This window comes from Anabrus simplex, chromosome 6 (assembly GCF_040414725.1).
Source record: "Anabrus simplex isolate iqAnaSimp1 chromosome 6, ASM4041472v1, whole genome shotgun sequence".
NCBI lineage: Eukaryota > Metazoa > Arthropoda > Insecta > Orthoptera > Tettigoniidae > Anabrus > Anabrus simplex.
In genome coordinates, this window is record NC_090270.1 from 155,935,142 (window position 1) to 155,953,042 (window position 17,901).

General features: G+C 37.7%; 1 protein-coding gene across 1 annotated transcript in view; it reads left to right on the forward strand.

Annotated features, from left to right (window-relative positions):
- The window catches only part of LRP1 (LDL receptor protein 1), a 744,558-nt gene that overhangs the window by 592,851 nt on the left and 133,806 nt on the right, over positions 1-17,901 (forward strand). The window contains exons 64-65 of the mRNA XM_068228249.1: positions 1,048-1,226; positions 1,468-1,697. Coding sequence (XP_068084350.1) covers positions 1,048-1,226; positions 1,468-1,697 — 409 coding nt within the window. The remainder of the gene's footprint in view (positions 1-1,047; positions 1,227-1,467; positions 1,698-17,901) is intronic.

Below are 17,901 nucleotides of genomic sequence, written 5' to 3' on the forward strand. Positions count from 1 at the left end.
TTCAAATACCACCGGACTGAGCCAGGATCGAACCTGCCAAGTTGGGGTTAGAAGGCCAGCGCCTTAACCGTCTGAGCCACTCAGCCCGGCCAAAGCATGAGTAGTGTCCTTACTGCATGATTGTTCAGATGTGACTAAGCGGTTTTGTACCTCTCCCTTCTTCCGCAGCCAGTGCAATGTTGCCAGCTTGGGCACAGTATATATGCTTGGAGAATCCTGATGACATATGGACTAAAGGTATAAGAAGCTAAATGGAAGAACAGATGTTAACATATTATTATCAATGGCGGGTCAAATCTGACCCAGCTGCGGTTCTAGGTATATCTGGATTTTTTTAACAGGGGGTTGCACCCCGAAAACTAAAAATTATTTTTATTTTTTTTTTATTTTTTTTTTGCTATTTGCTTTACGTTGCACCAACACAGATATGTCTTACGGCGATGATGGGATAGGAAAGGCCCAGGAATTGGAAAGAAGCGGCCGTGGCCTTAATTAAGGTACAACCCCGGCATTTGCCTGGTGTGAAAATGGGAAACCACGGAAAACCATCTTCAAGGCTGCCGACAGTGGGGCTCAAACTCACTATCTCCCGATTACTGGATACTGGCCGCACTTAAGGGACTGCAGCTATCGAGCTTGGTAAACTAAAATTATGTGTGGTTGTTAAAAATCCTTATTTATAAAAAATCATAAAAATCTAGCACTCCAGGTAGAGACACAAAGAAGATAGGGAAAAAAGAACTAACAGCTGGGTCACAAATGACCTAGCTGCGGTTCTAGTGTTTAATTTAACGTTGGATCGAACTGAAATGATCTTGGATTAATTTTTATGCAACCAAAATTCTAAGTTCAGTTTCACTGAAGTTTAATTTTGTTGCTCTATCTTGGATTAAAATTTTATGCAACTGGCCCTAAAGGTAATATTTTTGACTGGGATAAATTAGTATTTAAATGTGCCAAAATATTTGAAATTTCATTTGTACTTCATGTCAGCTCTTCAGTGAATTTTGTTGAAAGTTTTAGTATGAACACTATTGTTATCTTCAGGTCTATAACCTGAATGATCCCCGTGGATTGGCTGTGGATTGGGTTGGACAACGGCTTTACTGGGTGGATGCCGGAACAAACGCTGTGATGGCCTCCTTGCTAGATGGACGATCAATTGTGACTCTAGTTGAGAAGGATGTGGATCACCCACAGGATATTGTTGTGAATCCACTCACTGGGTAAAGAGCTTTTAATCACTTTGTGATATTATATGTGAATCAATATACTTGTGATGTCAAGTCATATACAGAAAGTAGGAACAGGGAGCTTCCTCTTCCAGTGCTGACTCATCATTTTGTTTATCCTATTATGTGTTCTTATTCATGTTTCTGCCTTTCTGTAAATGACTTCATCCACCACTTCTTTGTTCCTTTTCACTGCTTATACTTTGATATCATGTATTTTTTGATTTCCTCACAGATTGATGTTCTGGTCAGAGTTGGGTGCCAAACCAAGCATCAAAGTTGCTCGTATGGACGGTAGCCTGCATCACATTCTTGTCGACACACATGTACTGTGGCCTACTGGACTGGCCATCGATTATGCTGGTCATCGATTGTATTGGGCTGATCCAAAGGCTTTCACCATTGAGAGTATTAGAGCTACATTTACTGAGAATGATCGTCAGATTGTAAGACGCTTCCAGCATGGTAATTGGCTTAACACTGACGTAATGAATATTTTAAGCTCTGAACAATTGAAAATGATGTTCAGTAAACACTGATATAATTTCTGTATACTGCACTGTTATAATTGTCATCTTTTTTTTTTTTTTTTTTTTTTTTTTAAGTTTTATTTACTTACCTTTACAGATAAGCTATCAGATCCACATCATGATAACTGTTCGGTGATCTGAAGTCCAGGGAAATGCTGGAATAGTACATTGTTAAGCTTTGTTACTCTTGCATAGTCCACTACAGACTAAATAACGCAGGTTATCAGGTAGTTCGTATACTCACATATATAAATGACACTTGACCAAAGAAATACATACTCCCTTTCATAAGGACTAACTAACCTACTTACATATATTTCATACATAAAAGGTGGAAACTGCTTCTCTATCATGATTGCAGAATTACCCCATACCATTGTTAGGAAGCTTTCATGGAAGTATCAAAATGCTATTAATTCCTTGAGTTTCAATGTGTATTGTCTTAAAAGTAATTATACAATGTAATTATTCACGAAGATTCTGCAATTATTAGTAATGATCACTGTAAAGGTTTATGTAAATATTGTTTATTGTGCTAGAGGGGAATGAATTGTTGTCATCTTAATATCTGAAGATATTGTGATTAGAGATGTGCGTTTACAGTCTTGAGCTAGGACCGGACTGGCTCTTCGCTGTGCGAGTGTTTCAAGCTAAGCTCACTGTGGGGCAGGGACCGAAAGACCAAGACTGCCCAAAGTACGGTCCGAGCCTAAAAGCTCATGGACCAGCTCGTTAAATGCTAGCGTCCATCTATAGCGTAACTACAGGAAACATAAAGCATAAATTGTTGTGTTGTGTATTTGTAAAAACAGGTATCATCAAATGATATATTTATTGGTTTAGTGATGCAATAGTAGTTAAATTAACAATCTGACAATTACAAATGTTACAAAAAGAGGCGCATAAACAAAAAACTTTTTAGAATATTTTGATCTCCCATACACGCTGATCATCATTCACTAGAAATAAAAATATTTGCAATTTTAAACCTTAGGTGAATTTATATAATTAATCGTACAATAATGAAAATCCACAGCCTGTTTCCAGTCATTCAACCGGGTCAGGAATTGAATGAATGAAGCCCCCATCTGGTGGCGAGGATAGGAATTGTGATGGCTGCTGAAGCCTGTTGTTCTCCTCTGGGGCAATGATTAATGACTGACAGATGAAATTATATTAGAGAGTGTTGCTGGAATCAAAAATGATAGGGAAAACCAGAGTACCCGGAGAAAAGCCTATCCCACCTCTGCTTTGTCCGGTACAAATCTTGCATGAAGTGACTGTGATTTGAACCACAGAACCCAGCGGTGTGAGGCTGGCACACTGCCACCTGAGCCTCAGTGGCTCTGCTGATTATATCTTATCCTGTCCTTTGGTACATCAGAATTCTTCATTGAAAGTATGCCTCAATATTCTTCATTGAAAGTATGCCTCAAAACTGTATTCAAACAGTGTACTTCACAGGGGATTTGAGAAAAGCCTTCTTGAATTTCAAACACATTCTTCATATTACAAAAGTAACATTTGGAGTTCAGCCTCTCCCTGTATACAATACTTCTTTGCTGCATTTTACAGGCACCTCCTTATTCATACTATGCCTTTAAAATTCTGATAAAAACCTGTTTTTTGCTCTGTCATTCTTTCTATCTACAGTAGAGTCTCGATTATCCGACCTAAACGGGACCTGGAGTATGTCGGATCACCGAAAATGTCGGATAATACAGAACAACTTTGAAAATGAACTGAAGCAAACAGGAAGGCTGTACTCTAGCACTAAAACAATGTCATGTTTTACGGTACTATATTTAATGCATTATCAGATCAATTGTACATTGCATGCAGTATTGAATGAAAGCATTCCAAATGTCTTATGTAAAGAAACTTGTCAACAATGTCTGCTTGCCTGCTGATCCACGTTTTCTTGCTGCGAGATCCTGCCATCGATGAAAAATCAGCACCTCTGTTGCGCTTGCTTCCGGCTGTTGCTCAACATAGGTTAATGCCATTTCCAATGCACTTAATCCTTCACTGTGAGTCATCGTTTTCTCCTCTTGTTCTGCAATGCCTCGTTCTTCTTCATCATCATCCTCATTTCCATTAGCATTCACAAAATCAATAATATCAGGGTCAGTTAGTTCAAACACCTGATCTTGTGCACACCACTTACTCGCATCTTCAGTCGTAGCATCCTCACAGCCAGGAATGCAATTCAGTAGGGGCACAATATTTTCCATGTCTTCTTCTACCACCTCTCGATGTTCAACCTCACTCAACAATATGTTCCAAGACTTTGCTAATGTCGTTGTTTCAACTTCTTCCCAAGACTGCGCTATCCAATATGCCACGTCTTTCATGTTGATTTGTTTTAACTTTTCTATCATGTCATTGCCATTGTCCATTTCCTCTATCAGGGATGAAAGGAGTTTCCGCCGATATTTCCTCTTCAATGTTTCCAGCACACCTTGGTCCATTGGCTGGCATAATGACGTCACGTTAGGAGGGAGGAACATGACTTTGATGTCACCACTTCTAAGTTGCTCTTCATTTGGGTGTGATGGAGCGTTGTCTAGTAGAAGAAGCGCTTTTCTCGGGAGATTATTCGAAGCTAGAAATTTTTCTACATCTGGAACAAACTGTGTAAAAAACCAGTCTTTAAATATGTCAGCAGACATCCAGGCAGCCTTCTGATTCGTGTACTGGACTGGAAGAGCATTAACAGAAATGTTTTTAAAAGCCCTAGGCTTCTTTGCTTTACCGATCATAAGCAATTTTGCTTTTAAGTTCCCAGTAACATTACTACAGGCAAGAACAGTAACTCTTTCCTTACTACGCTTGTAGCCAGGTGCAGACGTCTCGGCTTGGGCTGCGAGAGTTTTTGATGGCAGCATCTTGAAATTTAGCCCAGTCTCATCACAATTAAAAATCTGATCACCGGTTAATCCTTCAGCAAGAATTATTTCTTGAAATTCCTTTTTAAATTTCACAACCTCATCGGATTTAGCTGACAGTTTTTCTCCACAGATATTAAGCTGCCTAATGCCGTACCGTTTTTTCCACCGATCAAGCCACCCCGCACTGGCAGTAAAATTAGGGTCCCCTTCATTAAACTCCTTCTGGAAATACACCGCCTTTTCTTGCAGAATAGGGCCCGATATTGGCAGGCCCTTTTCCCGGTGTTGAGTGAACCAAAGAAATAGCGCTTCACTTACTTTTTCGTACTCACATTTTTTTCATTGTTTTTCTAATTTTCAGTGCATCACTTGTTGCTCTGGTAGAGCACCACTTTTCAATTTCTTCCCTCTTTTTTTTCCAGTCTCCCACTGTAACACGTCCAACACCATAATCTGAAGCCACTTTTTGAAGAGTTTCCCCTTTGTCCAGTCTCTTTAGTGCACTCAACTTGTCTTCCATAGAAACAATCACTTTCTTCCGTTTACTCGCCATACTCACAAAGGATATGAAAACTATAACATCCGCACCCAACCAATACTATAATGAACAATGACTGAAGACTCACTGCACCTGTCCTTGAGAGAAAAGCCGGTCCTACCGCCAGCGGTCAGGCCAGTGCTTGTCCCAAGGTCGCACCGGGTGTCCCTGAATTTAGTCTCCACCAAAAGTTCAAATTAAGTCTACCAGTGTCGGATAACACGGAATGTCGGATAAGCGAAGGTCGGATGAGCGGGACTCTACTGTACTGTCAAAACTTTTAGGTTTTTTTATGACCTCCAGTGTTTTTATAGTGGTAAATAAATGTTCATTACAAAGCAGTTGCAAGTGCTCCAGTGAGATCATTCCTTTACTGTTAGAAGACAGTATGGACGTCTGAGAAAATTATTGATTATATGGAGTTATATAGAGTAAATTCATTGAGAACTGGTTGGTTGTTATCTAAGGAAGATCTTGTAAGTTGGCACTATTAGCTTTTATTTTTTCCAGTCGATTTAACATCACACTAACATATCAAAGGTTTTTAGCAATGCAAGGATAGAAAAGGTTTAGGATTGGGAAGGAAATGGCCATGGCTGTAGTTAAGGTACATCCGCCTCATTTTCCTGGTGTGAAAATTGGAAACCATGGGTAACCATCTCCAGGGCTGCTGACAGTGGGATTCAAACCCACCATTTCCCCTTTGCAAGCTCACAGCTACACAACCCTAACCACACGGCTACTTGCTTGCTACTGCTAGTTTTGATATGGGAACATTTGAAGTTACCATCACCCTACAAAGATACTTTCAAAATTCTGAAGTAGTAACTAGTGGAGCTACTGTTGAAGAAGCTTCCATGTGAAGCAGATGCTGTGTATTCTCTGTGGCAGAGAATCTTGAGTATTTCTGATTCTTAGCAGTGTTATGATTTCTTTGTGCATTACACTCTTTTGAGCTGATATTGGAACTTTATACAATATAAAATAAATAAATCTCAGTACATATCCATTTCGAATGACCTGCATAAGCAGAAACGTATCAGGAAGTAGAAGAAGAAGAGATATCCATTTCACAAATAATTTCACTACATTTGTTTACAGTCCATGAATATTATCATCGTTAGCATATTAAAATCACACTGAAGTTCCAGGCTCAAATCAACAAACAAAAAGAATCAAAAAAAGGGTAGCAGTGAAGGGTATGGAACATGTTCTAGAGTTTTTCTCTTAATTTCCAGGAAACGTATCCTATATCCTCCTGCTCCTTGTTGATCCATGAATATATTAAAACATATACTGTATCGTTTATTTAATAAGTATGGGAGGGGGGAAAACATTCCAGATTGTCCTTATTTAGAGACTTGCCACTCATCATCAAGTTTATTTCTGTTAGAACATCTGAAAAGCTCACTTTGGGTGCGTAAATACTGCTGTCTGCTACTAACTGCTCATAAAAAGTTAACATTTTCTACAGAAAACACCTGCTTAGCTGTAGGTAATATCTAAATTATTGTGAAAATTCTACCATAAGTTTTAATGTCACAAAAATTACTTGCAACATAAAATACATTGAATTTGACACAAAATCTTACTTAATACAGAACTAACTAAAAATAAAATCTATATCTTATAGTAGTCCAAAACAACATAAACTTCCCTTTAAAGAAAGTGTAACACTTTATATTTTTTTAAATCTCCATTTAGTGTGACAAAATTCATTTTTATTTTCAAAACATCATTACAGAATTAAGGAAAGAATCTTCCCATTTCTATTTCAAAGATGATAATGCTTAAAACGTTTCCACTTAAAAAGATACAGTCTTTTAAATTACAAGAAGCAGAATCTGACAGATTTTTCTGATTACTGAAATTATTGATTTCAACAATGCAACTTGCTTTACGTCGCACCGACACAGACAGGTCTTATGGCGACGATGGGACAGGAAGGAGCTAGGAGTGGGAAGGAAGCGGCTGTGGCCTTAATTAGGTACAGCCCCAGCATTTGCCTGGTGTGAAAATGGGAAACCACGGAAAACCATCTTCAGGGCTGCCGACAGTGGGATTTCAATGACATAAGTTTAAGGAAATGAATTGCAAACTTGTTGGATAGGATTACTTGATAAGTAGGCTGCAGTTACCACCACGAGTCTTCTGGGCATGCTCCTAATCAAGCTCCGGATGTCCTATTGTAGTTCGTTTTCCCATTCTTCTTGCACTGCCACCTTTAGTTAGCCAGATTGTTGAAAACTCTTTGCTGAAGACGACAACCAGTCATGTCCCATATATGCCCAATAGGGTTGAAATCTTGACTCGTGACTGGCCAGTTCAGTTCAGAATGGAAATGTTGACCTCCAGAACTCACTCTGTGGCACACTGAGTAGCATTATTGTGCATAAACACAAAGTTTTTGTCAAAAACGAATGGAAATGGCATTACATGATTAATAAAAATCTCCTCTATGTGCATTAACATAGCTGCAGCAAAGTACTTAAATAATAATAATAATAATAATAATAATAATAATAATAATAATAATAATAATAATAATAATAATAATAATAATAATTTGACTATCACTGACTACACTTATTAACACTTAACACAAATACAGTAAGCCAATACTTGAAATCTATGCATAATATGTACACACTCTAAATCTGTACACGTATGATAGCTCGCTACATCAACAGCTGACTGTCTCCACTCACGCCATCAAACCATTATTGATCTGCCAATGCAGTATCACCAACACAACTCCATAACAACTCGCTGCTGATCCGCTTCCTTGCAGTATCAAAGAAGCTAAACTACGATAACGACACAAACTGATGTACATCTCTGTGCAACTCAACTCTACTTCTCTCAACACTCCTCATGTATATATTGGCTATGATTCTAGACAATTCTGCTTTCTAACCATATAAACTTACTACAAGATAACTGGAATATTCTATAATAACATCGGGATTTCATTCGGGAGTACCTGTTCTAGAATTGTCTTGAAACAAATTTGTCACAGTGGCACATAACATAAAGATATCTACAAACATCTAGAATATTATACACCCTGTCCTTTTGCATGAATATTCCAGAGCTCAGTTACATTAACACATACACACACTAGGGGTTTTCCTAACAACGTGGGAAAAACGGGAAGTTACTTACAGTGATAAACATGATGTAACCTTAACCTAACTTCCCTTGAGTAACATACATATAACCAGAAGTTTCCTGAATGACTGAATACATCAACAGTTATGGAAAATTTAGCCTAACCTATAATACATGAGATAAATACACATGATTAAACCTAAATACATAACCCAGCCGATAATGCAAGAAAAACTATTTTTAGTTACACACATAACCTAACTTGTGTGCCGCAAGAGAACCATTCTCAACGAGTACAAGATCGATATGGTTATCTGAAGTTACCACCATCCCACCATAAGGGAACTTCCTCCAAACACGGTAATCTCTGCAGAGGTACAGGAAGCAAAGCATCAGGGCACTGAAGAGTAGGTGTCCCTACTGATCCTCAGTCCAACGTTCATGCACCTGCACAAAATTGAGACAGCCTCTCTGGTATTGTGGTACTAGTCCTCTGTCTGGTTTTCTAGAGGCTAAATTTGCCTCATGGAGCCTCCTTCTGACTGTGTTCTCACTCAAAGCCTTACAGTGGACCTGCATCAGACTACTACAAGCCTCAACTGCTCTAAGATGTCGGTTCCTCAACACTTGTAGCCTCAAAAAGCAATCTTGCAAGGCAGAAGTGCACCTAGGACCACCTGAATCAGGTTTTCTGTGGAGGTATAATGATTCTGAAAACATTTTACAGCCCAATGAATGCTTGGTAGGAGACGTATTCAAAACCTCTGCAACATGGCAGTAGCTATGGCCATCATTCACTAATGTTACTGCTTTGGTCGAGTCTACGGGATTTGGAGGCATGTTGATGAGTTGTTTCTTGCTCAGAACCTCCTCAGGTAATGTTCAGATACTGGACAATGAGCATCAGAGGTACAAGAGCTACTACAGTGCTGAAATAATGGTTTTCATGAATGGAGCAAAATGAATAAGAAATGTTCAGGAGCACTCACGATTGTGTGAATGGGTAACAATATTGCATTAAAAATCCTTCTGTTGTTATTCATTGTTGCTACTCCTTTGGCAATGTTCATAGAACACTAGCCAATCAATAAGTATTAAAAGTCGTAAGGTAAGTCGTATTCAGTATAGAATTTAACTGAGCTTTCTACCAAAATATTAAGTGCATACCTGGCATCTTTCCCGGTTTAGGTGGGAGACTCCATTTTCCGTAGTTTTTCCCGCCTCCCGATTATTCCATTATTTCTCCCAATTTTAGCTTATTTTTGGTGAATTTCAAACATTTGTTTTAAAATTCCAACCGTTTCGGCTTTGTACGTCAGTGGCCGGAAGTTCTTCAGTCATTGGCTACTTTGAAACAAAATATCGACGTTTATTAATACAAGAAATACACGCTAATATGCTATGTTTATTGAAACCTATATGTCGTGATGTGTATATCGATTGTCGTCTCTCGTTCTCGCGTGCTATGTTCATGTTCGTTCACATCAGTCTTGCCAATTCTAGACACAAGTCACTAGATCTGGAGTAGTTTTTAGTAATTTAATGACAGAATTTCAAAGGAAGGGACTAGTGACTTTTCTAGAGATTTTAGGAGCCATTTGGAGACAATTCTGGTGAATATTAATTTATGATTTGATAAATTTGGTAAATGAAGTAAGCTAGTCAACACTAGCATTGCGCTTCATATAATTGTGTGGGCGTGTGATGCAGTATATTAATCTGTGCATTTACTAAGTAATGGCATCTAAGTGTATGACAGATTCACAAATGTAGAGCACGAGTTCATACTATAATTGGAAGGTTTATCAGAGAGCGATCGTCCCACTCACATACTTCCTGCGAGGGAATGGAGATGTGTAATATTTAGTCTTCTAGACTTGTATAGGCAACAGCTGGGTTTTGGGACAATAAGCGTTATAATAATATTATGTACCATAGAATTTCTGTATTGTTTGTAGTTGTAGTGCAGTATTCTTAATTGTTATAAGAAGTATTAGTGATTTTCATGTGTGATCATAATTATGTACAAAGCTAAGGCATTGGACCGAGCCAGTTGGCCGTGCAGTTAGGGATGCGCAGCTATCAGCTTGTATTAGGGAGAGACCCCACTGGCGGCAGCCCTGAAAATGGTTTTCCATGGTTTCCCATTTTCACACCAGGCAAATGCTGGAGCTCTATCTTAATTCCTTACCTGGGAGACAAAAGAGCGTATGTCCATTTTTTGTGATTCTGAGTTACGGCCATTTTTGTGTTCGGAATAATCAACCACATCTATGGAATAAAGGCGGTTATCCTGTTGCCATCCCTGTGGATTTAGTGTGTGGCATAAATATGGTAGTTCAGAGTGCTTTTAGGACAGAAAGGGTACATGTGGGTCATCCGCCTTTTGCAAGAAACCTTTTAATGCTGCAAGGTCACACATGGGACATCAGCCTTTTTTCTTCTAAGTAATTTCTCTGCGCGAAGAAAGAGTCAACAGAAATTCATCCTATGCGTACATTATTGGAGTACAATAATGAAGTGTGCTTATTATTGTGAACGTTATTATTGTTTCCTGTGTTACGAGAATATAAAAGACCTGCATTATCACATGCAAATTAGCGTGAAAACAACAACAGTGAAATATTGTAAGCCACAAGAAGGTAAAAGTTTTGTGAGACTTTGGTGTTTGAACGTACGCAAAATGAATAGTTTTTCAAGAGGAAAGATGATATTGCAACTTGCTCTAAAGCAAGCACGTGAAGTGAGAGGTAAATATATTTATGTTACTAAAGAGTTCCTACATTTTCTTACTGACTATGCTTTGTGGAGTTAAGTCCTAATCACCAACTTAAATGTATAGAATGAACTAATACTAACTACAACTGATTAAAATTAGATCCCATTAACGTATGCTGTATTTTTTGTAATCCCTTAATCATCATTATTATTGTTTTAGTGCTATTTATCAACATTAAACTTAGCTCCAAACTTCCAACCACAAATATCGCATATTGCTAATTTAAAAAAAAAAAAATTCTCAAATGAAGATACACTGGACGGCAAGCGTTCACATGAGAAACCTGTTGATAAAGAGCATATAGAAGACTTGCAGGATGACATTGCATCAGACTTTTCTGAATTGGACCCAAATTACGAACCTGAAGGCAGTGAAAGTAATGAGCTTTCTCTAGATGGTCAGTTTGATTGTTTGTACCCATGACATTATGCCAATTATAATTATTAATATTAGTATTATTATGTGTGGAACAGGAAAACTTGGAGATCGCTAATTTATAGAATCGCCGATGGTCGGATTCGACTGAACGGATGACATCATCATTTTTTTTTTTTATCATCATAAAGTTCCTTTTAATTTCAGACTGTTAAAATAACTCCACAGAGGCATGTGAGTTACCTGCAGCTAATGGAAAAATAAAAGAAGGAATAGTACATCATGGGAGAAAAATGATCAGAGACCCCTCAAGTTGGAAAAGAAATAGTGCTAAAAGAAGTAGGTTCATTGAGGCACTTTATAAAACAGTGAAAGGTGGGAAAGAAGTCCCAGCATGCACATTTAAGCCTCCATGTAAGTGTAGGATGAAATGTGCTGAAAAATTAACTGAAGAGGAATGAAAAAATATATATTAGTCACCTTTTGGAAGTAGTCTAGTTCATGGGAGCAGAAACGTCAGATAATAGGAATCTTGGTGAAGGAAGTTCCAAAAAATAGATACAGAAGTCGTAAAGAAATGGGTAGTTCTACAGAGAGAAGAAATATGAGAGTACTCTACACACTGGAAAATAAACACAAAATAATTCCTGTGTGTAAAATTGTTTTTGAATATGCTGTGTGTCACTGACAAGTTTGTCTGGGTTTCTATGTACAAAAATATGAACGGGGTAGATACATGTGATCGAAGAGCAAAATCTACGCCGACCAATAAAATACCAGAGACAGTGATACAAAGTGTAAAATCTCATATTTCAAAATACCCAGAATATTAGAGCAATTATTCCAGACAAAGGTTAGAAAGGAAGTATCTTGGGCCTCATCTTAATATTTCAATTATGTACAGAGTATACATCACAGAATGCAAGGAAAATAACTTCCCTGAAGAAAATGCAGTCAAAGATTGGTTATATAGAAAGATTTTTAACGAAGATTTCAATCTCTCTTTCCTGTTCCCTAACAAAGACACTTGCGACGATTGTGGTCAGGTAGCAAAAACAATTGAAAGGTGCTGAAAATGAGGAGGAGAAGTAAAAAATTGTAAAATAATTGGAAAATCACCAAACGTAAACTGATGGCAGGTACGGCTTTAAGAAGAAAGATGAAGAGGAATCAAAAGTAGATGCAAGGAAGAGAACAATCACAATGGACCTTCAGAAATGTCTTCCTACACCCTGCCTATCAAACTGCCAATCCTTTTATTTGCACAAGCTCTAGACACTGAATTTGACAACCCATGACGCTGTTTCAAATGATGGTTACTGTATGTTGTGGCATGTACAACTGGCTTCTGATACAGTTCCCATAACTTCAAGAGATCAGCCGTAAATTTCTTCTGAAAGGCCACACACACATGGAAGTGGACAGCATTCAGTCAACCACTGAAAGGAAAAAGTCGATATTCACCAACTTGGAGATTGCTGTACCATGTGATTGGGTTCAGTTCATTAGAACGTGCCAGGTAAAGAAGCTGCTAGTAGTCCATGAAATGCAATGTAATGATTTCAAAAATGTCACATCTTTAACTGAAAAATCTAGATCCCCTTTCACAAATTGCAAGAAATCTACTACTGGTGTAATGTTTCTAATCTCAAAAGTTATATGGCTTAAAATTTCAGCTGATAAAGCTGGAATTATTACCTACAAGACATCCTTCAACGACACCTGTTTTCAAATAAGAAGATGTACAATATTATAGGGAAGGATCCACCTTTCAATACTCCGTAGTAAAAAGTAGTTACAACCTGTTGATTGGGACCGGTTTCAACACATTTCAAGTGTCATCATCAGCCAATTAGCGAAGATCTTAAAACAACTAATATATTGAACACAGGCAAAATATTAACATTGTATCATATTGTAGCAATTCAGTTAATGTTCAAAACACAATAATCACAGTCAAGAGAGTAAACAGAACATCACTATCTTGCGCCGAAAACAAATATATTTGAAGTTCATAAGCAGATCAAGTATGCACTTATGTAAAGTCGTTGCTAGGCAGGTCTTGTAGGCATTTGTTTCTCTGGCCGAAGAGTAAAAGGTGACGTGAATGAAGTCTTAGGAAAACAGTGTAGGATTTAATTTCGTCAAAATCAAAGTGGATATATAGGTTTTAAAATAATTTTAAAACGTTAAAAAAGAATAAAGCCAAATAAAAATATATTAAAAAATGGGAAGAAATAATGAAAGAAATACGAGGTTCAGCTCGAAACAACTTGCCGTAGTAATTGATAAAGAAATGATAAATAGAGAAAGGGGGTGGGGAACGTTTATTAGAGGGTGGTGATGGTGGTTATTGTTATTACAGGAAATAAAATTTGGCAACAATCCTTTATATAACACTAATTCGAGGAAAAAAGAGGAAGAGAACCGACACTTCGAAAAATGAAGATATCGGTTAAAGGAAGACAAGGGCCACGAAGGGCGTGAAAATGAAAGACTCCCTAGCCCTCGCAAACCTAATAGCATATTTTTATTTGGCTTTATTCTTTTTTAACGTTTTAAATTATTTTAAAACCTATATATCCACTTTGATTTTGACGAAATTAAATCCTACACTGTTTTCCTAAGACTTCATTCATGTCACCTTTTACTCTTCGGCCAGAGAAACAAATGCCTACAAGACCTGCCTAGCAACGACTTTACATAAGTGCATACTTGATCTGCTTATGAACTTCAAATATATTTGTTTTCGGCGCAAGATAGTGATGTTCTGTTTACTCTCTTGACTGTGATTATTGTGTTTTGAACATTAACTGAATTGCTACAATATGATACAATGTTAATATTTTGCCTGTGTTCAATATATTAGTTGTTTTAAGATCTTCGCTAATTGGCTGATGATGACACTTGAAATGTGTTGAAACCGGTCCCAATAAACAGGTTGTAACTACTTTTTACTACGGAGTATTGAAAGGTGGATCCTTCCCTATAATATTGTACATCTTCTTATTTCTCTATTCAATACGGAACAATCATGAAGTTTTTAACTTTAAACCTGTTTTCAAGAAATTGATATCGGAAGATATTGTAGAAATGCTCTCCTGTTATCAAACGAAATTCCAACCGTACAAAGCGGACCCCAACCCATTAGTTCAGCAAAATACACGGACCTGCAAATGTTAACTCAGTGGGTTCCACGGCAGTGCAATGCATTTTACAGTGATCTCCCTCATGGAGAAGACGATGAATATCCTAACGGTGAGTGATACTTCTACAGACATAAATTGAAATTCACCAGAGAACGTTTCATTTGGGAAAAAGTAATTTAAAATAATTATCTTACTCAGAACTTCAGTGACAAATATTATGAAAGAAAAAAAAAAAAATTCTTAATGTGATAATTATAAAGTTTTGTGTATTGTACCAGTAAAAGAGCCCAACTTTAAGATTTTAATTTTAACGTAAGCATGAAATAGTTCTCAGGGCGAAACTGGATGGACACTAGCTAAGACTTGGTACAGGAGGCAGGGTCCTATCTACAAGAAAAATTTTAATCAGATTGAATAAGAGTTTATTCATGAAATGCATATCAAATTGCACATCACCTCATTGTAGATAGGAGTTGTCTTCAACATCGTCCTTTTAATGGTCCGGGTCTCCAGCTCACCGGGCCGAACAGTCTGGAACACATTCCGGAAGATGCCAAATACTCCGTTAAGATGAGGCCGGAACACCCAGGTTGGTCGTGTATGAGTAAGTCTCGAACTTCCGATGTTCTGGATGATCTCCGATGGTCTCTGACGATGTTGCAGGTAATCACTCATCACCTAAGTTCAATGTGGCTGATAGACTCAATGTCCACAAAGACTTCAAAAATGTGTTCTTCGTCACTCGCAGAATTTACAAGTCAAAGTTCATAAAGACCTTGAATAATTGGTTTCTCACCACTGGCAAAATTACAAGTCACTGTCCATAAAGACTTTAAAGAATTCGTTCCTTAACACTCGCGAAAATGACAAGTCCATGTTCATAAAGACTTTGAATAATTTTAGAGTTCATCACTGGCAAAAATTACAAGTCAATGTCGGTAAAAACTTTGAATAATCACTGGCGAAAATCACAAGTCAATGTCCATAAAGACTTTGAATGATTTTAGAGTTCATCACTGGCAAAAGTTACACGTCAATGTCCACAAAGACTTTGAATAATTTTAGAGTTCATCACTGGCGAAAATTATAAGTCAATGTTCATAAAGACTTTGAATAATTTTAGAGTTCATCACTGGCAGAAATTGCAAGTCATTGTTCATAAAGACTTTGAATAATTTCAGAGTTCATCACTGGTAAAAATATAAAGACTTAGAATAATTTGTTCCTTAACACTCACAGATATTACAAGTCCATGTTCAGAAAGACTTTGGATAATTTTAGAGTTCACGCGCGCACAATTGATAAGTCCCATATGGCCGTGATGGTTTAAGTTCCGAATGAAGACTGTAACTACTCGAAGATAGCCTCTGACGACTACAGCAGCGTGTAGAGCCAGGCTGAATACTCGGCTGTGACTGACTGATCAGGCTAAAGTAAGCCCTCCTTATATTCGGTTTGGGGGCTTCTACGTCATCATATAGCATGATCCCTTGAAGCTGGTTATCTCATGAATCCCTCAACGGATTTACTTGAGATTCACGCTTTGCGATGTTTATGTGATTCCCTTCAAAATGACATGCCGCCCATGTCGCTACCATAATTATTAGAGGAGTTTTAAAATTTTCCTAATCTAATGTTCGTGAAGGTGTGACGCTTGAATCCAGAACATACCAGGTCAGGCCAGCTACACTTGGCGTGTTAGGCGGGTGATCTATCTTGCCCCTGCAGCTACGTCACACACACAGCTGTCCTCGACTCACTCGCTCGCTCGTTCCACCGAATGTAAACAAACCAGCCTTTCTCGGAATATTACGCGTGATGATTAAATGCAATTAACTATCAAAAAATACGCATGTACAGGTCGTAACAATTAAAAATAGGAGAGGATTTCCACCAATCAATACTTATTTATTGCATATATTAAACTATAGGACCGGTTTCGACCTCATATACAAGGTCATCTTCAGCTGAACCATATGAGGTCGAAACCGGTCCTATAGTTTAATATATGCAATAAATAAGTATTGATTGGTGGAAATCCTCTCCTATTTTTAATTGTGCAATTCGTCAATACGGAAATGAAGATTATAGATTACAATGTACAGGTCGTAACCGGTACAGTATGTTATATTATGTTCTTCTTGTTCATTTAGCTACAAAACAGATATAAACTGATATTACAAACAGTTATTTACATACGAACTCCTCTAATAATTATGGTAGCGACTTCGGCGACTCGTCATTTTGAAGGGAATCACATAAACGTTGCAAAGCGTGAATCTCAAGTAAATCCGTCGAGGGGTACATGAGATAACCAGCTTCAAGGGATCACACTATATGATGACGTAGAAGCCCCCAAACCGAATATAAGGAGGGCATCCAGAAGTTTTGTAAGGAATTAAGAATAAAAAGACGTATGTTCATTTTCACCGTTTTCTACATAAATGTATGATATGCAGAATAAATAGATATGAAACATTTACAATTCTACTGCATTTGTATAACGAGGAATTGGCATAAATGCCCAGCCAGTTATTGTTTTATCTTATGCTGTAAAATTAACAAAATGGACATAAGCCCTTTTGCTTCTCAGGTATGGAATTAAGGCCTACTTCCTTCCCACTCTCAACCCTTTCCTATTGCTTCATCGATGCAACATAAAGTAGATTGTAAAAAAAAAAAAAAAAAAAAAAAAAAAAAATCATAAGGCATCAGCATAAGTGGTCAACTGTTTCAACGATTCTACAGAAAAAGCATGTTGTTGGTACCTATGAACTTTCTGAAAAGTTATGTTTAAAATTGGTATGTATCAACATATGCATGCAACCTTCGTTGTCTTCTGTGGAGGAGCTGGAAAATTAAGATTTTGTTTTTGACTACATACGTGAAATTAGTTTTTTAAATTATTGAATATCATACAAATAAATGCAACTGGATTATGGTGGTTAATTCGATTTAGCAACTTTTAATTTAGAATTTGGCTACTTTTGGCTAACACTAGTTGGCAACACTGGTTTGGATGCTTCCGTTGTTGAGTGCTGTGATATATACACTATGTGATCAAAAGTATCCGAACACCTGACTGAACATGACGTACAAGTTCGTGGTGCCCTCCATCGGTAATGCTGGAATTCAATATGGTGTTGGCCCACCCTTAGCCTTGATGACAGCTTCCACTCTCGCAGGCATACATTCAATCAGGTGCTGGAAAGTTGCTTGGGGAATGGCAGCCCATTCTTCACGGAGTGCTGCACTGAGGAGAGGTAGCGATGTCGGTCAGTGAGGCCTGGCACGAA